At 37.9% G+C, this 22,063-nt stretch overlaps 1 protein-coding gene across 27 annotated transcripts in view; it reads right to left on the bottom strand.

Moving 5' to 3' along the window:
* DNM3 (dynamin 3) overlaps window positions 1–22,063 on the bottom strand; it is a 542,852-nt gene that overhangs the window by 163,809 nt on the left and 356,980 nt on the right. For all 27 annotated transcript variants that reach the window (XR_014816234.1, XR_014816231.1, XR_014816226.1 and 24 more), the window contains one exon: window positions 4,708–4,817. Coding sequence is in view for 16 of the 27 variants with exons in the window: in XM_021063644.2 (XP_020919303.1) it covers window positions 4,708–4,817 (110 nt within the window). In the remaining 11 variants the exon portion in view is untranslated. The remainder of the gene's footprint in view (window positions 1–4,707; window positions 4,818–22,063) is intronic.

The following is a 22,063-nucleotide window of genomic DNA, read 5'->3' as shown; positions in this document are numbered from 1 at the left end:
CTTATTCAATAAGTGGTGCTGGGAAAAATGGACAGCCACATGGAAAAGAATGAAATTAGAACATTTCCTAACACCAATCACAAAAATAAACTCAAAATGGATTAAAGACCTAGATATAAGACCAGATACTATAAAACTCTTAGAGGAAAACATAGGCCAGACATTCTCTGACAAACGACAGCAACATCTTCTCAGATCCACCTCTTAGAGTAATGACAATAAAAACAAAAATAAACAAATGGGACCTACTCAAACTTCAAAGTTTCTGCACATCAAAGGAAACCCGAAACAACACAAAAAGACAACCCACAGAATGGGAGAAAATCTTTGCAAGTGAATCAACTGACAAGGGATTAATCTCCAAAATTTATAAACAGCTTCTGCAGCTCCATACTAAAAAAACAAACAACCCCACCAAAAAATGGGCAGAAGATCTAAACAGACAGTTCTCCAAAGAAGACATACGGATGGCCAAAAAACACATGAAAAGATGTTCAGCGTCACTCATTATTAGAGAAATGCAAATCAGAACCACAATGAGGTACCACCTTACACCAGCCAGAATGGCCATCATCCAAAAGTCTACACACAATAAGTGCTGGAGAGGGTGTGGAGAAAAAAGAACCCTAGTACACTGCTGGTGGGATTGTAAATTGGTGCAACCACTGTGGAAAACAGTATGGAGATGCCTCAGAAAAATAAAAATAGATCTACCAGTTGATCCCGTAATCCCACTCCTGGGCATCTATCCAGAGAAAACCACGACTCTCAAAGCCGCATGTACTCTGATGTTCACTGCAGCACTATTTGCAATAACCAAGACATGGAAACAACCTAAATGTCCATCAACAGAGTGGATCAAGAAAAGGTGGTACATATATACAATGGAATATTACTCAGCCATTAAAATGAACGAAATACCAGCATTTTTAGCAACATGGATGGACATAGAAATGATCATGCTAAGTGAAGTCAGCCATACAATGAGACACCAACATCAAATGCTTTCACTGACATATGGAATCTGAAAAAAGGACAGACGGAACTTCTTTGCAGAAGAGATGCTGACTCACAGACATTGAAAAACTTATGGTCTCTGGAGGAGAGAGTTTGGGGGGTGGGGGTGTGTGCTTGGGTTATGGGATGGAAATCCTATAAAATTGGATTGTTATGATCATTACACAACTACAGATGTGATAAATTCATTTCAGTAATAAAATATATATATAAAAAGAAATCAATAACAAAACAATACCATGCACTGTAAAATATAAAACACAGTTCTAAACAACTCAAAGAAAAAAATCATAATGGAAATTATGGGAACAGATCAGAGGAAATATAATGTAATGATAACAAAAGTATTACATTTTAGAGTTTGTGATGAGCATCTAAAGACTACCTAGAGGGAAATCTATACATTCATAAGCACATATAAGAAAAAGACAGGATAAAAATTGATGAGCTACTCATGTAAATTATGAAGTTAGAAAAAAAGAGCTAAAAAGTAAACAAAGAGAAAATAGAAGTTAGGAAATGGAGAGAAGATATTCTCGAAATAGATAAAATATATTCAATAGAGGTTCAAAAGCAAAAGGTAATTCTCTGGAAATAGATAAAATTCTGAGAGCTATCAGAGTTTAAAAAGTAAGTTTTATTAATATTAGAAATAAAATATTTTATTTTTTTTAGATACAACAGAGATTTGAAAAAAATAGAACATTAAGAAATACTTGGTGCCAGTATATACTTACAATAGCCAAGACATGGAAACAACCCAAATGTCCATCAACAGATGAATGGATTAAGAAGATGTCATATACATACACAATGGAATACTGCTCAGCCATAAAAGAGAACAAAATAATGCCATTTGCAGCAACATGGATGTAACTACAGACTCTCATACTAAGGGAAGTAAGTCAGAAAAAGAAAGACAAATGCCATATGATATCACTGATATCTGGAATCGAATATATGGCACAAACGAACCTTTCCACAGAAAAGAAACTCATGGACTTGGAGAACAGATGTGTGGTTACCAAGGGGGAGGGAGAGGGTGTGAGATGGACTGGGAGTCTGGAGTTAATATATGCAAACTATTGCATTTGGAATGGATAAGTAATGAGATACTGCTGTACAGCACAGGGAAGTATATATAGTCACTTGTGATGGAATATATGGGGAATAATGTGAGAAAAAGAAATATATATATATGCATGTGTGTGTGTGTGTGTGTGTGTGTGACTGAGGCACTTTGCTGTATAGCAGAAAATTGACAGAACATAGTAAACCAACTATAATGGAAAAAATAAAAATCATTTAATAAAAGAAATACTTGGTGCTAATATATTTTTAAATGAACAGAAAAACAATTTCCTACAAAACGTATAATTTGTCTAAACTGACTCATGGAAAAAAATAGAAAATCTGAATAAATCTATATTTATTAAACACATTAAATCACTAGTTAAAAGTCTATTTATTAAAACTGTCCATCAGGGCTAGACAGATGATTTTAAGGGCGAGTTCTACCAATCAGTTAAGAGTTAATCCCTGCCTTATACAAAATGTTCCAAAGAACATTAAGAACTTATTTCCACTTTGGTTATGAAGCTAACAGAACCTTGATAAGAAAACCAGGCAGAGACAGTATAAAAAAATGTGTGGGTAAATCTTATTTATGAACATAGACACAAAAGTCTAAATAAAATGCTGGCAAACTTAAGTCAGGGTCATGTAATAAATAATAACACATCATAACTTAATTAGGTTTAATCCCAGAAGATACAGAATGGTTTAATATATGAAGGTCTATTAATACATTTCACCACATAACAGATTAAAGAAAAAATCATAGAGGAAAAAAAAGCACTTGATAAAATTCAAACCCATCCATGATTAAAAGAGAAACCTCAGTAACTAGGAATCCAAGGGATCTTCTTTACCTGATACCAGTACCTATCAGAAAATACTTAGGTATAAAACTGTGCAATAATTTTTCTTAAAATCATAAACAAAACAAAGATGCCCAACTATTCAACATTGTATTGGAAGGCCTGGCCAGTACAAAAATAACTGAAAGTAATTGAGATTTCAGAGGAAAAGGCAATGGTGAAAGTGCCTGTAGACAGGACATACTTGCATAAAGGTCTTGAGAAGTGGGTAAAGAGTTCAATACCTTCTGACAAGTCTAGGATTCCAGAATACCTAGATGTTTAGAAGCCCAGAGTTTTTTTTATTTTTGTGTCTTTTGTTCTCTTTAAAATTCACAGTTGTATTTTGTCTAAACCAATGCTCTACCATTGTCTGATTTTTTCACTTTATATTCTGCCCTTTTATAACCTGAATTTTCCTGGTTAACCAAGAACTCAAATTTAATTTGACCTCCTGTGTGGTAATCACTCTTCCTATCCTGTGTTCAGGCAAGAGGGCTGAGCACACCCCTAAGGATTCTTTTAGGACCTCCCAATTCCCACTGCTCTGAGGAAGTTATGTAAACAGTACTGAGATTGGTAGGAAGACACACTACTGCTCTCTCCAGGGAACTTATTTATTCTTTATCATTTTCAGTATCTTTTTGCAAGCTGCTCTCAAATAATACCAAGTCTTTAATAAAATTCCATCTCAGTATTTGGTAGGGGAGTTGTATTTAATTTTTGTTTCCCTTGATTCTTTAAATGCTCTGCTCTTGTGGTTTTTCTAACTATTTTTGTATAATGAGTCACTCTGAGCAACTGACTGGGAATGTAGGAAGGAGGCTTTTTTTGTTGTTGTTGTTCCTATTTTGATTTACTGTGTGATTGACCCTGGGCCAGTCACTGAACCTAATCAACAAACTTCACTGCTAAATAAAGATAAAAGGTCTGGAGAGATGGGTTAAAATTAGATCCTGCCACCTGATGACTCAGTCTCTTAATAACTGACTCATAGAAACTAATTAGCTTTTTCCTCTAACAATTCCATTTGGAAAAGATCTCCTTTACTATTTGTGCCTAGTTGTAGCCTTTTTACATCTCTCTACCCTATCCTCTGTTACCTACCTATTTGTTTATTTAACTTTACTGTTTAGTATCAGTGAACAACTATGGCACTGCATGATAATCAGTCCAAATTTCAGGGCTAATTTTGTGATCTTAAGAGTCAGTCAACCTCTCTGAGTTACATTTCTCATTTATGAAATGGTAACCACAGTACTCTTTTACCCTAATTGTTAAAATAACCAGGCAATGAATGTAAGCAGTGCTTTGAAAAACTGTAAAGAGCAATACATTTGTATTCACATTAACTGAATAATTCTATTCACTGAAGCAAGAATTTAGTGATAATATATATGAGAAGGTCTTCAGGGCTATCCATCCATACTAGACAGACACTATTAAAAATAAAACTGAGTAATTTATATGTATGTAAACAAATAAATTCCAGACAAAGAAGACTTTAAAGCATCAAAATCTAGTTTAAGAATGGAAGCATCATGATTTGGGTGCCTGCTGGAAAGGCTAATTAGTACCTGAAGATCCTCTTTATTCTAAGTTTAAATTTTTTTAATCCACAATCTAAAAATACAAAATAAATGAAATGAGAACTTAAGAGTTAACAAATTTCAAGGTGGGACCAAAAGAAATCTTGTAAATATGATCTTTGGACCACATAGAAACTCAAGGGAAAAAAAATCTAAAGACAAGAGTTGCTTCATCTTCTTACCTTTGTTCTGTATTAAAGAGTGCAAAGATGTGCTTGCTAGACATAAAGCTCTTTTCCACATCCCGAACTTTCAAATTGTCCAAGGGAAGCATATACTTCTTTTCTTTTTCCTATTGAGAGAGAAAGAATTGAGAAAAAGATCTTGAAGCATGTCCATGGCAACAAATCACCTGAGTTATTTTGATACCATCGCGCCAACAAATCACCTGAGTTATTTTGATACCATTGTGCACTATTGTGATACAAGTTACCAAGGAATAAAAATTATCTGAGATAGGAGACACAAATGGTTCTCAACATGTGGGTCAGAAGAATGAGGGGAGGGAAAGTGCAGAGGAAGAAAGGGCTCAGGGATGGAGAAAACACATGGTTATCTATCCTTTCTTCCTCATGTGGGTCCCCTTAGATGTTTTAAAATGTTAGTTTGATATTAAAAATTTAGCCATCTGTTAATATTTAACAAAAATGTTCTGGTCCTAATTCAATGAGAAATGCCAGATGGATTTCATTTCATATTTTATTTGTAGCCTAAGCAGTTTTGATAGCCAGAGCTGGCAGGAGACTGGAAGCACAAGGACCCTAGTATGAAATACCCCCTATAAACTATCATAAAGCACAGAAAATACTTCCTTCATTTGGGTCTCGAATAAGTGTGGGTCCAAAAAAAAAAATTATTCGGTTAAATTGTCCAGTTCTTTCAGGAAAAAAAAAAAAAAAGAACCCCTTTGAAGTGAACTAATACTAATTAGAACAAATTCTCTTTTTAGAATTAATTCTTTAGGAAGAATATGGACACTGGAGAGCGGAGGTCTGCAAATGAGACCAAGTTAATCTTAGTAAAACATATTGGATGCCAAAGAATTATTAGAAATATTTACTTTTAAGTACTGGCCCAGGAGCAATATTATCATATGTATAAATGCCTAACAACCAGTATAGTGGGAGAGAGCCAGTCAGTTTAAGAAATCTAGTCAATATCTATTGCCTGGAGCACTTTAGCACAGTCCTTGTTAAACAGTAGTCCTCTGTATGTTTCTGGTGATAGTCCTGAGGAAATGACTGTCTAGACTCCAGAGAAGAGCATGGAGATCTAGCCAGGACTTTTAATAAACAACTACTAATGGCTGTGGGAACTATATGCACTGTACAGATATATCTGATATAAGCCTTTTTGCTCCTGCAGTTCCAACAGCATTTCCTTGAGAATTTGTCTAGCTCAGTAGTGTGGAGCATCACTCTCCTGTGCTCCCTCTCCAGCTTGTGGGGCCATGCTCTCTCCAGACATCAGAGAGTGTCATTGCAAGAACAATCACTGGCTTTGCCACTTCTTATTTTTAAATTAATCATGGAAAATTTGTGCAGAGCATATTAGACTTGTGAGGCAGAGAGAAACAGATGACTAAAGAAGTTGAAGGAAGCTGGCTAGCGAACAAAATGGCTTCCCTGGCAGGCAAGTTCTTCAAAGAAGATAACAAACAAAAACCAAACCCCAAACAACATAAAAGAAACTGAATGGGACTGGGAGAAGCCCAAGAATAAACATAAAAACACAAAGCACTGTAAGAAGATTCCAATATTTGTTATATAAAAATCAACAATCTATTAGCAAACATAAGGATATTCTAATAGCAAAATACATAATTTAAAGAAATGAAGAATCATAGTTGAGTCTAACTTGTTTGACAGATTTGTCAGACTATTTTAGGATAGAATTCTAAAAGGCAAGATCATAGCCTGAATGAAAAGCTACTCAATACATAATTAAATGAAAATGGTTGAAACCCAAGGAACATTTTTTTTTTTACTGAATGTTTTTCAATGCCCTAAATTTACGCAGCTGGATTTTTTTAAAGCAACATCCTATTCAACCTTTTGAAATGATGGATTTGCCTTTTAACGGGAAATCTGCATTTCATTGTAAAGATGGAACACAATGTCCTTGGCATGTTTTCTATAGAAGCAGGCTCCCTTTTGTACTGCATTCTTTAGCATATAGTGAACTCCACAAGTTTACATCAGACATTAAACACTGGAGAAATACACACATACGCAGACAGGGAAACAAAAAATGTAGTTTCATTTCCAAAGCACTAAATGTCATTTATCCAAGATTTTTGAGGACATATTGCTAAATTATTTCGTAATAAAGTTTTAAGACTGACAAAGAAATAAGAATATTCAGACTGATTTGTTTAATTAAAGTTGTAAGTCAGATGGAGAATTAAATGAGACTGTAATTAAACAGCATACTGGGGATAGTTCTAAAATTCTTGGTGCTTTTGGGAATATATGTTATGCTAAAAGAACATCTTGAATATGAAATAACTAAAATAAGCAAAAGAAACAGAAAAGGATAAAGAGTATTTTAATTTCCAAAATGTGGTGAGTCTTTAGCACCAGTTTAATTGAAGTATTTGCTACATATTCTTTGTTAGTTCTATTAAACTGTCTAATAATACAGTGTTCAATATGGCAGCCTCTAGCTACAGGTGACTACCAAGAACTTGAAATGCAGCTAGTCGAACTAGGATGTACTCCATGTGCTACATACAGACCAGATTTCTAAGACTTGGTATGAGAAAAAGAATACAAACTACATCATTAATACTTTCATATTGATTAGGTGTTGAGATGATACTACTTTGAATATATTGGAGCAAATAAACAGATAAATTTCATCTGTTTATTTTTACTGTTTTGAATGTGGCTGCTGGACAATTTAAAATGACAAGTATGGCTCACATTAACTTTTTACTGACAGTGATGAGCCCATGTACCTATCATCACTTTCCTTCTTCTCATCCATCCCATTTTCTCTTCTGACCTCCGGTTTCTGTCATCAGGTGTATTTATCTTTCTCACAGTCACCCAATCAGAAACCTCACTACCACTTCCAATGTACTGTCTTCCTTCACCTCCTCTATTACATTAAGACTATGCTGCATTGCGTTTGAAGCATTTGTCAGAGCTCCCATTGTTTGACATTCCTACTACATTAATCCAGGTCCCTGGCATCTCACAAGTGTGTGGTTATAAATGACCTCTGATGTAGGCTTCCTGTCTTCTAATTCCTCTAACATCACCAAGGAGGGCAATTTTCTGAAACTACTCTGTCAGATTCATTACAGTCCCTCAAAACTTTCATAGCTCTCCATTATTTATGGAAGAAATTCCACGAAACCCCTTAATATGAAATTGAAAAACACCTATAAATTGGTTCCATCCTGATTTGTCAAAATCTCCTTTAGTCTTCCATAAGAAGTCTCCTTTTCAACCAAATACACCTTGGCCAGTTTGAGATACCCTTTCAACTTCTCCCTATCACACCAGTTTAAAATGCAGAGGTGAGCTCAAATTCTATCTTTTGTGAAAAAAAGTTTTCCCAGGTTTTTAATTGTCTGTGTCACTCCCCCATCTCCTTTCAATACACAATAGGTATTGTCTATTCTATTCATTTTCTACTACAGGAATACCTTAGAGATATTAAGGGTTTAGCTCCAGACTACCTCAATGAAGCAAATATCACAATAAAGCAAGTCAAATGATTTTATGGTTTCCCAGTGCACATGAAAGCTATGTTTACACTGTTAGGTAGAGCCTAATGCAATAGCATTATATAGGAAAAAAAAAAAAAAACAATGTACATACCTTAATTTAAAAGTACTTTATTGGAGTTCCTGTCATGGCTCAGCAGAAACGAATCTGAGAACACAGGTTCGATCCCTGGCCTTGTTTGGTGGGTTAAGGATCCGGTGTTGCTGTGAGCTGCAGTGTAGGTCACAGACACAGCTTGGATCTGCCGTTGCTGTGGTTGTGGCATAGGCTGGCAGCTGTAGCTCCAAGTTGACCCCTAGCCTGGAAACCTCCACGTGCCACAGAGGTGGCCCAAAAAAATAAAAAATAAAAATAATTAAAAATTTTAAAAAATAAAAAATAAAAGCACTTTATTGTTTAAAAATACTAACCATCATCTGACAACATAAGGTTGTTACAAACCTTCAATTTGTTCAAAAAAAGAAAAATACACACATTATCTGAGGAGCACAATAAAATAACGTATCCCTATACACCTTATATAAGACATCTTTATCTTGTAAATGCACTACATTAAAAAATTTCTGTCAAGGTTGTCATGTGGAACTCAGAATGTTTTGTCAATTTTATTGTTGAAGTAGGTTACAATTGCAAAGAAAAGCAAAAAAGTAGAGCGTGTTTGTTGCAAAATGTATAAATAAACAAGAAGTAGAATTTGGTATTTTAAACATTTTATCTTTAATAGACAAATTTGAGGATGCATTTGCAAGATTCTAGAGAAATTTTTTTTTCCCCCAATGGCTGCACCCATGGCATATGGAAGTTTCCGAGCTAGGGACTGAATCCAAGCAACAACTGTGACCTACCCCACAGATGTGGCAATGCCAGATCTTAAACCCACTGTTCTGGGCTGGGACTGAACCTGAACCTCCGCAGTGAGCCAAGCTACTACAGTCAGGTTCTTAACTCACTGTGCTACATTGGGAACTCCTAGAGAAAGATATTTTAGTGGAGATTCAGAAAGAAATTTATCTATATACTATCAAAACCTTCAAAAGCTGATGTCACTGATTTAACACCATTCTTTTCTTCTTTATTTTGGGGGGGGCACACCCATGACACAGGGAGGTTCCCAGGCTAGGGGTCAAATTGGATCTACAGCTACCAGCCTACACCACAGCCACAGCAACACAGGATCTGAGCCGCGTCTGCGACCTACATCACAGCTCATAGCAATGCTGGATCCTTAACCCACTGAGCGAGGCCAGGGGTCGAACCTGCAACTTAATGGTTACTAGTTGGATACGTTTCCCCTGTGCCACAATGGGATCTCTTCCTCTTCTTCATTTTTTAAACATAGTGCCTTTTCTTTTCTCAATATGTTACCAGTGCTATTTGTATGGGAGGCAGCAAAGGTGATCAGGATTCTTTGTTCAAAGAGAGGGAACATGAGAGAGAGAGTATTTTTTCCTTGCAATAACTTGGCAAGAGTTAGACAAAAGAGAAATAGAAAAGGCCAAAAAAGGAGGCATTAATGTGTGAAACAGTTTGGTCTGAGATGGAAGTAACCTAACTATGAGTGGTGAAAGCAGAGGAATCAGATCAAAAGGAGGTGGGAATTAAGATAGAGCCACACAGTATGTGTTCATTGACCTTGAAAGAAAACAAAAGAATCAATGAGGGACAGATGTAGTGCAAGTGCCCAGTGATGGCTTCTAAGTGGCAGAGCGTCATCAATATAACTTGGTTGCTGGAAGGAGCTAAAATTGGTATGAGGAGAGGATTAAGTGTGTGAAGGAGTAGCTCTTACATATGCAAAGGATGGGAAATTGGTGATTCATGTGGAGAGAATTTAATAACTTGGGGAATATTTGAGTGGCTATGCTTTGATAACTACATTAAATCATTTTATTTGTGCATCTTTCTCACTAATAAGGCAACAACATCTTCAAGGATAAAATCAAAACTCCTTCCTCAGAGTTCCCATTGTGGCTCAGTGGTTAACAAGCTGACAAGGAACCAAAAGGTTGCAGGTTTGATCCCTGACCTCACTCAGTGGGTTAAGGATCTGGCATTGCCGTGAGCTGTGGTGTAGGTCACAGATGCGGTTCGGATCCTGCTTGCTCTGGCTCTGGTGTAGGCCAGAGGCTACAGCTCTGATTCAACCCCTAGCCTGGGAACCTCCATATGTCACGGGTGTGGCTCTAGAAAAGAAAAAAAGACAAAAACAAAAACAAAAAAAACACACGAAAAAACTCCTTCCTCATTTCCTTATATTATAATGCCTAGCATAGGGTCATTGAAATGTACACAATTGTTAGATTTGAGAAAGTCTGATAACCAAAGCCAAATGATGAGTAAAATATTTGATAGTCACATATATTTTAAGAATTAATTAAAAATTCCATGGGGGGGGGGACCTGTATAAGATGCTTTGACTGGCATTGTTTTTGATCATTAAAACTTTATAAAGTTTAGATTGACTACCATGGGTAGCTTTACCCTTCTGCCTTTGCTTGTATTGCTTCTACTTGCTAAGAATGCCTTCTTGCCTGCAAGAAAGCAAATACTAGCAGCCTTGAAATTTATGTCAAGTTCCACCTCCTCCATGAAGCCTACTCTGATTACAGCAAGTCATAGACCTCTGTATAGCTCTCAAATCTTCCATAATTTTTGTCATAGATTATAAAGGATGACATTTTAAATTTATGTTCAGCTTGCCTCTGCAAGCAGATTGGAAGTTCCTTGAAGGCAAGGATTGTGTTATAATTCTTTTGTGTTTTAATTGTTGTCAGACTGCTGCATAAACAGATGTTGCTTAACAACATTGTTGATTGTTAATGGTGCATCACAAATAAAATACCAACATGATGGAATTTTACGACTATGTTGCACCTATACTATTTTTCCTATTATGTCTTCCTATACTATTATGTTAAAAATGATCTAACCAGGAGTTTCCTTGTGACAGTGGGTTAAGGATCTGGCATTGCCACTGCAGTGGCTTGGGTCCAATCCCTGGCCTAGGAACTTCCACATGCTATGGGCACAGACAAAAAAAAAATATCTAACGAGATGTGAATATGAAAATATATTTTTAATGCCTCAAAGATTTATTCTGAATTAATTTAAAGTTTTTTGCTTAGTATCACATAGTTTGTTAGGTGAAGTTTTACTAGCCTACACCAATATATTTGGTTTGATTCATAAAAAAAAAAATCTCTGGAGTTCCTATCGTGGTGCAGCAGAAACAAATCCAACCAGGACCCATGAGGTTGCAGGTTCGATCGCTGGCCTCACTTAATGGGTTAAGGATCTGGCGTTGCCATGAGCTGCAGTGTAGATCACATGGCTCGGATCTGATGTTGCTGTGGCTGTGGCATAGTCTGGCAGCTGTAGCTTCAATTGGACCCCTAGCCTGGGAACCTCCATATGCTGTGGGTGCAGCCATAAAAAGCAAAACAAAACAAAACAAAACAACAAAAAACCCTCATGGCCTGAACATATAAATATACTGTGACAATCTAACATACTTTAAAACAATACAAAAACAAAATGCAGTAGATATACTACCCTGAACAGGTAAGAACTGTTGTAAAGTTTTAAAAAATAGAATATAAAAGAGATTAAATTACAAAGATTAAGGGGAAATACATGAAAAATCCAGTAAGGGCACCAAATATATTTTATTTATTTATTTATTTAATTTGGTTGTGCCTATAACATGTGGAAATTCTCCAGCCAGGGATTGAACTTAAGCCACAATAGTGAGAATGCTGAGTTCTTAACTGCTAGGCCACCAAGTAACTCCTCAAATATATTTTTGAATTATGTAATAATGGTGACAAAATTATTTTTAAAATATGTAATATTTGTTATAATTCTTCACTGGCTTGCTCTAATATTTTAAAACATCATGGCAATATTTCTCAGGCTAATTAATATTCCGATGAGAAACAGATTCCATGACAGACTAACAGAACCTTCCATGCTGCTGAGAATAACTGCTTCACTAGAGCAAAGTTTCCTAGTTTTGACCACTCCTTTTCTCATACTCAATAATATTTCATGTATATTTTCTATTATCACAACTGCCATATGGTATACTCCTAATTTGCTACGTCTCTTCTCCTGTTGAGAAGCTGACATTTATTTGTTCCCCCTCGGTGCCACCATTCTGCTAGCAGTGAACGAAACATTCCTATGACATAACCACACCAATAATGTGTGGAGGCCACAAGGGTGGGACTGAGGTGCCAGGCAAAGGAGGAGGCAGAATGATGGGCACCCAAGACTCTAGTCTAAAAACAGGCCAGTAGCCCATAGATTAGTGCAAATTGTGAAGATCCCATATCCAGGGGCTCTAAATGTTTTTGCAGAATACTGAAAGCTCATGAGATACTGTGGGACATTCAATTATTATAATCTGCTTATTGCTCAAGAGTTAATGATGTTGATCAATATTTTTTTCCTGACAAAGTTTTCTTTTTCCCTTGATACACTGTGGCCAGAATGTTTGCAAACAGGGAAACCGGAGACATTATCCTGGGTTTCTGGGTGGGGATCAGGGCCAAGACAAATGTGATGCCCCCATAAATTAACATAAGCCTGTCGTGATTTGAGAAACTGACACAAAAGAGTTATGAAAGCGTACATATTCATCATGCTTTCCACCCTCACTTCGCTTCATCTTCCAGGATGACACTGCATTGTCCTTCAGAGTAAACTCAAATTCCTCAGCATACCCACTCCACCAACCATGGAACTCCAGCTTTCTAGGAAAGTTAATGCCTTTTCACTTTCTACACAGGACACATCCAATCGTATCTTCTTCTCTTTGTCTATACTATTTCCTCCACTACAACTACTGATGCCTATTTGCCACTCTGTTTCTCTTCCTTCAAAACCCCTGCAAAATATTACTCTTTCTACCTCAATGGACATTTTTTCTTCAAGCATTGTAGGTCTCATTTTTGTCTTCTTTTTCTTCCCCATCCTATTTGTTGACTTATTATTTTTAAATCAATGGAATCCTTTAAAAAAAAACTCTGACACCAAAGCCCACTGTTTTAAGTAGATGGAAAGCACTGCTCCTCAGCTGAAGCAGGCATGGGACTATGAAAAAAACCTGCCCTTTAAGAGTCATTCTCTCACCCTGAAGTTGCCTCTAAGAAAAGCAGTTGCAAGGACTAAGGACTAGTACGCAGGCCTGGGTTTCCTCCAGAGTCTGGTCCACCAGCCAGCCTTATCCTCCAGATGTTCCCAGAGTACCAGGGTTATGCTCTCACCTCCAGTTTTCCTGGAACTTGATTCTCCTCATCCTTTTCAGTCCCTTATGCCAACTAGCTCCATCTAGCTCCTGGTCACTTCCAACCGAGCAATTCTCTCTCTCAGAACCACGGGTTCAATATAGCAAACCCTTCCAGTTCAAACCACTTCTGCCATGCCCTGCCCGCCTGATTGGGCACTTCGATGTCCACCAAACCTCACCCAAGTATGCAATGCTCGTGAACAATCAGAAGCCCCTGCTGTGGCCAGGCATGGCACTTAGGCTTCCTCTACCATTTCTGGGATTCCTCCCACCCAAGTCTGATCCCCCAACACAAGTGCTTGGTTTGTACTACATTACTGTATGCTTTTGTCTTATTTTCTGAGTGTTCAAAAGTTTCACTTAAGTGTGTGTATGCTCTGCCTTTCCAAATACAAGGCAAATTCCTAAAGGAAAGAGCACATCCACTACTATCATTACCTATATTACTGCTGTTAATCCTTCTGTGTTAATCATATCTTGCTCCCCTGCTACTCTGTGTCCTGAATTCCTTATCAAAGCATCAAGTCTTTGAGAGAAGCAACTGTTTCCTTATTATTTTTCATTGCATAGTGACATTCCAAAAAGTGTTGAATGCACACATGCCCAAGTGTCCTCATAGGCTGGCATGGTGCTTTGCCTAGATTAAGGACTCAGATATGATTGAGTGAGTTATAAAGTAATCAAAATAGCAAAGAAAAAAAAAAGGATACAAAAATATTGAGAATACCAGATTACTAGTTCCACATGCTGTTGAAAAATAAAATCTGGTGTTTATTGCTATTAAGAAGTTATTAACTATAGAGATATACAAGTATGAAACTCATAAACTACCCACCTTTTTAGCTGGGCTTTAATATCAGCTTTAATTAGAATTAAATTTTGAATAGTAAACAACCTCTGTGAGCCAGCATGTTGCAAGTATATAGTACTTACTTAGATTTTTCTCTTGGAAACTGAAGAAACTGTCTACATATCCTTTTGATGGACTGTCCTTGTAGGTCCAAAAAAACTCCGTGGTTTATATGCCACTGGTCTCATGGCTGCCACCCTGGCATCCACTCAGGTCCTTAACTGCAGCTACACACTGGAATATCTCTATTGGGTAAGGGAAATACAGTCACACTTGCCATTACCCAACTGGAGACACTGCTCTTTTCCTGGCTCCTTCTCTCTCTTCAGAGTCTCATTAAATTTCCACCTCCTCCAGGAAGCCTGTCTGGCCATAAGAGCCCACTGGAGGGCTCCCTCCTCCATCCTCATGGCATTCTTGGGCAATACCACTTTTTTTTTCACTTAGCCTATACATTGCCCTATAATTTCAAGTATATTTAATACCCTCAAAAGGTGGACTCCCCTCAGCCCTCACTAAAAGTTACTTTTATAATTCAAAAGTGAGAACACTAATGATTTTATTCTTAAATATTTACACTTAATCTCCACATTAATCCTTATATCTAAAGCAATATTCATGAGTATTTGTACATACAAGATTAACAGTGTACAAGACAGATATGATAAGCAAACTAAAGAATAAATTTAAAGGACTTATGGGAGTTCCCGTTGTGGCTCAGTGGTAATGAACTCGGCTAGTATCCCTGAGGATGCTGGTTCGATCCATGGCCTTGTTCGGTAGGTTAAGGATCTGGTGTTGCTATGGCATAGACTGGCAGCTGAAGCTCCGATTTGACTCTTAGCCTGGGAACTTTCATATGGCATAGGCATGGCTCTAAAAAGATAAATAAATAAATAAATAAATAAATAAATAAAGGACTTATGGTTTAGCACGGTAAATTGAGTGCATGCATATATCTCCTTTCCCTCACCCAGACCCACGACAATAATGGTAAAAGACCAAAAAGATATTGATCCACAAGAACAAAGCAAATGGGAGGGGAGGAAACAATGGACAAGAGATTTCCCAAAATCTTTGGAAGAGAGAAAGCCAACAGAGGAACATTCAGTAACTCAGCACACAGGAAGGAATTATTGCCTCCTAATACCTAAAGGGGGAAAGAATGGAGGAGAAGCCACTCATTTGGATCCTGTCTTGCCCTTGGAGGCACCTGGTACTGGGCACCAAGGGACACAGTTTTGGGAGGATCAGAGAGAGCTATATACAGAAGTACACAGAACAACTGATGACAAAGGGCCCCTCCCTAAACATGGCAGTCCATTTCTTACCCCCAGCAGAAAACCAGAGGCTTTCCTTAGAGAAAAAAAAAAGAAATGTTGTACCCAGGGAGACCAGGCAGGGTGAACAGCAAACATGGGATAAAAACAAGAAAATTTAGTGAAAGCCTTTATAGTGAAATGCTGTCCTTCAGCTCCCTTTCCTGCCCTCCCCCAGAATTCCAGCGACTAGACTGATTTCTATGCCTAGGTCAGATAGGAGGACATTGGACTGTTCTTCTCTGGGGGTCTCGGAGAAAATGCTCTATATCCTAACATTTCAATGAAAAAGCCAGCTTGCTACCTGATCACCTTACAGGAGAGGTCCTATATTCCTCAAGCCTTACTCACACATCGAATTTCTAAGTAGCAGAATGGCACATAATCACCACAGATTAGATATATCACAGCCTTTAACTGAAGTGGATTCTGAGGATGGGCTATCTCAATGCCTGTTCCAATCTCCTTGTAAAGTTTGAATTCAATTCAAAACTCTGCTTTTCTTCCCAATCTTGTTCTTATAGCAAGGGCTCCAGATGAGACCTAGTTTCACCCAATCTGCTGTGCTCATATATGACTTGATTCAGAAATGAGCCACACTGGAGAGAGACAGAGTCTGTAGCACCTGTTTTGTTGGCCTGGATCATGGCAGAGGTGATATGGCTCTGGATCGGGGGCCATAAAATATAGGGTGACTTTCTGGTTGTGTCACCTCCAGACTGGTGGAGACAGCGGCTTCCTGGCAACACAATTTCTGAAATTCAATTTGGAGAACCACTGCTGGACTCTCAGCCTATATCTATAGTTTTTCCCTCCCAGTAGTTCTTTAAGCAATTCATTCCTCCTTATTTAAAGTTTTTCTGCTTAAAGTAGGTAGAGTTGATTCTGTTGTTGACAATTAAGAGCTCTGAAAGTACAGTAGCAATATCCCGTCAACGTATATTATCATCTTAGTTAAAAGATGATAGCCAGTAAAGCACAACAATAGCATTTCTCATTTTAATACTTCATTTTAAGAAACTATATGAAGTGACTGTTAGTATGTGTGTGAGCATGAGCATGAGTTTGAGTGGTGTTGTGTGTGTGTGTGTGTGTGTGTGTGTGTGTGTGTGTGTGTGTGAGAGAGAGAGAGAGAGAGAGAGAGAATGAGAGAGATGGACATGTAGTTATGAATTTCCAGGACTTTTCACTAAAGGAAAGAGTCTTTAGCCAGGAAAAAATTATATATATGAGAAGTAACATGTATGAGAAATTTTAATTTGAAAATTCAAGGGGTAGGTGGGAACATTTGAGCAGCTTTGTAAGAAACAAACTAAGTTAACAGATATGAATAAAACAGAAAGAAAAATTCCTGGTGGCATGTATGTTCATAAACTATTATAAACTATCTCTACAATAGCAGTGAATTTCATAGGTCAAATTTTACTAGTAAGCCAAGTATAGGGACTTAGTTTGTGTTTTATACTTTTTCAGTTACTAGGGAGGAAAAAATTTACTCAGCATGGCAAAACAGTGCAAGCACTTTAAAATCAGCATATTTCAAATACCACATGGTCTCATTTCCTCACTTCTTTCTGAGTTCCAAGGCAACACAATTTATATTTTTTTTTTAAAGGGAAAGTTTCAAGTGTGGAATAGTCACTGGTTTACATGAAAAGATATGTGATATGATATGAAATCTTCGTAGTAATAGCCCTCAATTTTGACATCTATGGTTGCACGTTAAATTACAAAGTGATTTTAAGAGATCCCACAAACTCTGAAATTATGCTTACTTTGAAATGCTTTCAAGCGCTTATTAATCACACAAAATTCTACAGGTATAGCCCTTTGGGTATAACTATATTAAATAAAAGGGTTATTTTGGCTAAAGATACCATACTCTTGTAAAAGTTCAACTCAATAAAAGCACCTTGTTTACAAATGCAGCATAATTTTTACTTATCTGAGAAAATGGGGGTCAGAAAGGCATGTATAAATAAAATCCTCTGACAATTCCCAGAACTCAGTAGATGAATGGTTTAAATTTTACCCCCATCATTTGTCACCAAGCTACAAACAAAAATCAAAGCTTAATTTTCCTCTCTCCTCCCTATCATTTCAGTAAAGAAATATTCAAAAAGAGGCAGCACTAAAGAAAAAAGCAACAGAACTGAGTGTTCAACCAAATTAGCAAGCTCTTCTGAAATCCTGTTTACCATTAAGCTGCACACCCCTATCCCTGTGCTGATATTAACATAAGTCAAGGAGGCTCCTTCGGAGAAGGAAACAATCTGTTTGAAAAGGAGAGCTGAGTATCATGCCCTCTGTACTTTAGTGAGAGCCCTTCTCGCTGCGCTCCAAGGAGTGCAGCCTCAAGATGGGAACGGGGAAAAAGGGGGCCCCTTCTATGCGCCTTCTGAGAAGCAGCCCTGGACTTAAGACAACATTTGGCTGGGTTGCTCTGAGCACAGCTGGTGGTCTGTGCACCGCTATTGGCTCAAACACGTGTCTACCCAGAAACAGGCTTGGATAAGTGGAAAAGATCAGCAATAGTTCTTCTTTATCAATCCTAATCATGACTCCTACCCTCCCCCACTGCTTTGTGGGGGAGGGGAGATTTTTAAAAAGTAGTCAGCACAGGGAAGGAGAAAGGAGTGAGCGGAGGGAAGCCAGAGAAGGAGAGGAGGGAAGCCAGAGAAGGAGAGCGAAGTGGCCTTTAGAAGGAACTAACGCTACCTAAACTGGAAGTGCTCCCTGCTTTCACTGTGTGCACAGACAGCTCTATTCCCAGTCTCTGAGAAACAAGGACCAATGTGTCAGGAGAAAGGACACACACATGGTTTGGAGTTAAGGCACAGTTCACATAGGAGCTCTGATACTAACCGTGTGAACCCAGGCAAGTTACTTGACTTCTCTAAGCCTTATTTTATTTCTATATGGAGGTGATAATTCATCTTCATAGGGAGTGTAAGGATTAGAGATCACGCAGAGGTCAATGAATTCAGGGATTCCTGTTGTTTGTTTACTTCCCTTGGGGAATACCTTATTAGCCATCCTCTTCCTATCCATAAACACAGTAAGGTGTTTCTTCAACATGTTTACTATAGTAAGCTTTTACACTCGTAAGCTATAGAACTATGAGGGAAAAATAATAAGTTAATTACATGCCTACATGGTGTAGGTTGCAGACTCAGCTTGGATCTGGTGTTGCTGTGGCTCTGGCGTAGGCCAGCAGCAAGAGCTCCAATTAGACCCCTAGCCTGGGAACCTCCATATGCCACAGGTTGTGGCCCTAAAACGTCAAAAAAAACCCAAAAACAAAATAAAAAACAATGCTCTCCTACTCAAGGAAGGCTTGTAGGAAATCCAGAACTATTATGCCACTAGGTGCATAGCTAGAGAGAGGAAATGTGACCGAAGGTCAAGAGGCAATACTGATTCCTCTCCCTCACTCCCACACTGGATTGCACAGAATGGATCAAGGAAATAACTTGGTGGGGAGTGCAAATTCTGAAAGATATATGAAAATGAAATTCCATAACTAAAGAATCATCTACTTTTTATTACAGATATGTTCTTAAACTTAAAAAAAAAAATAAGCAAGAGTCTCAAGATTGGCTAGGAAACTAAAAAGTAGGAAAGGTTTGTTTTCTTTCTTCAAACTTCTCCACTGCAGACAGTTTCTCTTCTCCAATATTTCCACACCAAGATGGCCAGGGCTGGCTGTTTTTCTGGCTGCCTAGTTTGTAAATTTCTCTCTGCTACATCCCAAGCCCCTCCTTTCACTCCATTTGTCCTGTTTATTACCAACTGGATTTTTTTTTTTTTTTTTTTTTGCTTTTTGCTTTTTAGAGCTGGCATACGGAGGTTCCCAGACTAGGAGTCAAATCGGAGCTATGGCTGCCAGCCTACACCACAGCCACAGCAACTCGGTATCTGAGCCACATCTTCGACCTACAACACAGCTCATGGCAATGCCAGACCCCAGGCCCACTGAGCAAGGCCGGGGATCGAACCTACACACTCATGGATACTAGTCAGATTCATTTCTGCTGTGCCACAATGGGAAATCCTACTAACTGGATTTTAAAAACCAAGAGTGGGATTCTTTTACCTCTGTAGATAGTTAACATAAACTTGTAGTCGTACATAAGTAATATTACGAATAAAAATCGTTTGCCTATGCTCATAATTGATGAGGATTCTTTCCCTTTAAAGGGTATTTGCACATTACCCAAATTTGAGAAACATGGGTTTAGGAGGAATGTGTTTGGAATTCTCTTCAAAGGGATGATATGGTCAAAATAAGTAAAACAAATGACCTTGACTGATAAATAACTTGAAGCAGAAATTAGAAATTACTTTAATTTCTAGTTGCTCTCAGCAAAATCAGGAGAAAAAATGCAGTTCTAGGCCACAGAACCTGCGAGGCCCAGCCCTGGCTGGAACACACCCTGGGGGTCCTTGAGGGGACTGCCTTCCTGCTCTGGACTTCAGTTTCACCCTATGTAAAGCAGGCATAATAAGACCCAAACTCAATTCTTAAACTGAAAAATTAAAACAAATAAACTTAACTTTATGGGAACAAAGAGGCAATAGATGAAAAAAAGCATTTTCATCTTTTGAGAAAAAGAATATATTATTTAAAAAGGTAACTCTTGAAAATATCTCCATGATATGTGTGTAATTCATTCTGATATGTGTAACTGAATTTATGTTTAATTTTAATTTTTGCTGCAAGTGTTAACTGCTTCCTTTGGAAGCATATGGAGGTTCCCAGGCTAGAGGTCAAATTGAAGCTCTGGAAGCATATGGAGGTTCCCAGGCTAGAGGTCAAATTGAAGCTGTAGTCGCCGGCCTATGCCAGAGACACAGCAACGTGGAATCCAAGCCACGTCTGCAACCTACACCTCAGGTCATGGCAACGCCGGATCCCTAACCCACTGAGCAAGGCCAGGGATAAGAACCCGCAACCTCATGGTTCCTAGTCAGATTTGTTAACCACTGCGCCACGATGGGAACTCCAGTTATCTGCTTCCTTTAAGAAGGTGAGTTGGTAAAATGTTGAGCTGTGTGGTTCAAAAATAGTGCTGTGGAAGAATAAGACACACCTGGGAAAAGACAGAAGCAGGTTAGGCCCTTCGTGAAAGAAGAATTGGTGAATCAAAGGAAGAGGAAGGAAGAACAAAGCAGAAAAAAAGTGCTGTTAAGGATAAGAAAAGACATTGTCAAAAATTGGGTAGAAAGTAACAGAAGGGAGTAGGGGTTGTGGAGATTTTCACAAATAGAGCTCACTTACAACATAGAAAAAATTTAACACAGGACCAGACCAGTGAAGACCCAGAGCAACCCAAAGAGAGAGAAACAATGTAGATACAAACACTGAGTTTTATCCCACTTTAGATGAAAGACTATGTACTCTCCTCTTCCCTGCCCTGTGCCCCCTTCCTCCTCCACCTTCCTCTTGGTCCTGCTAAGCTTAAATATTTACTGAGTTATTTACAATTAAATTCAATGGTTATTTACAATTTTATCAATTACTTTCATTATTCAGGATAATTATATTTCATTATATAAAAAGATAAATCTCAGATTGCTTCTTATTTTAACCGTGTTAGTAACAGTAGCACATACTTTAAAAAAAAAAAGAATGGTGAGAATTATATTGCTCTTCTGGAAATACCACCTCTCCTCCACCAAACCCTCAGTTTTAAGTATTATACTAATATTACAAGGCATTATTTATTATAGGTTCATCACGGAAGGCTTCCTTGACATGGGAAGTGATATATAAAATTCAAAAGATCTTTTGGCCACTTTGCGGAGTGTGAATTAGGAAGAGTCAAGAGTAGAATCAAGAAATCAAGTAAGAGACTGATGCAGTAGTGCAGGAAAAAGACAGTGGTCTTTCCAACTAGGATAGTAGTTGAAGAGAGCAGTGACTGGGTTTGGGAAAAGGTTTTGGAGGAAAGCAGTTGTTGGCAAACTACAGCCCCAGGGGCTAAATCTGGCCCTAGCTTGTGTTCATAGCTAAGAATGATTTTTTACTATGTTAAATGGTTTTGAAAAAAAAAAAAGAGAGAGAGATAAGAAGAAAATGTGACAGCAACCACATGTGGCCTGCAAAGCCTAAAATATTAACTATCTGTCTCTTAAAAGGTTTTCAACCCCTGGAGTAGAGTAAGCAGATCCTGAACTTGAACTGGGTAGAGGGAAAAATGAAGGACAGCACCTCTGTTTTTTGCTTGAGCTGCTGCATGATGGACACACCCTCTCCATTGCAGCCATTCACACCCTCTTGTCTGCCTCCACTTTATCTCCTATATGTCTTTATTATTGTACTTTTTTTGCTGTCTTTTT

The sequence above is a fragment of the Sus scrofa genome, chromosome 9 (genome assembly GCF_054392235.1).
Source record: "Sus scrofa isolate SSC_HxYL_T2T_F1_AM1 chromosome 9, Sscrofa_HxYL_maternal_Yorkshire_Landrace_v2.0, whole genome shotgun sequence".
Lineage (NCBI taxonomy): Eukaryota > Metazoa > Chordata > Mammalia > Artiodactyla > Suidae > Sus > Sus scrofa.
The sequence above is the reverse complement of the archived record's forward strand: the minus strand, read 5'-3'. Positions and strand labels throughout refer to the sequence as shown.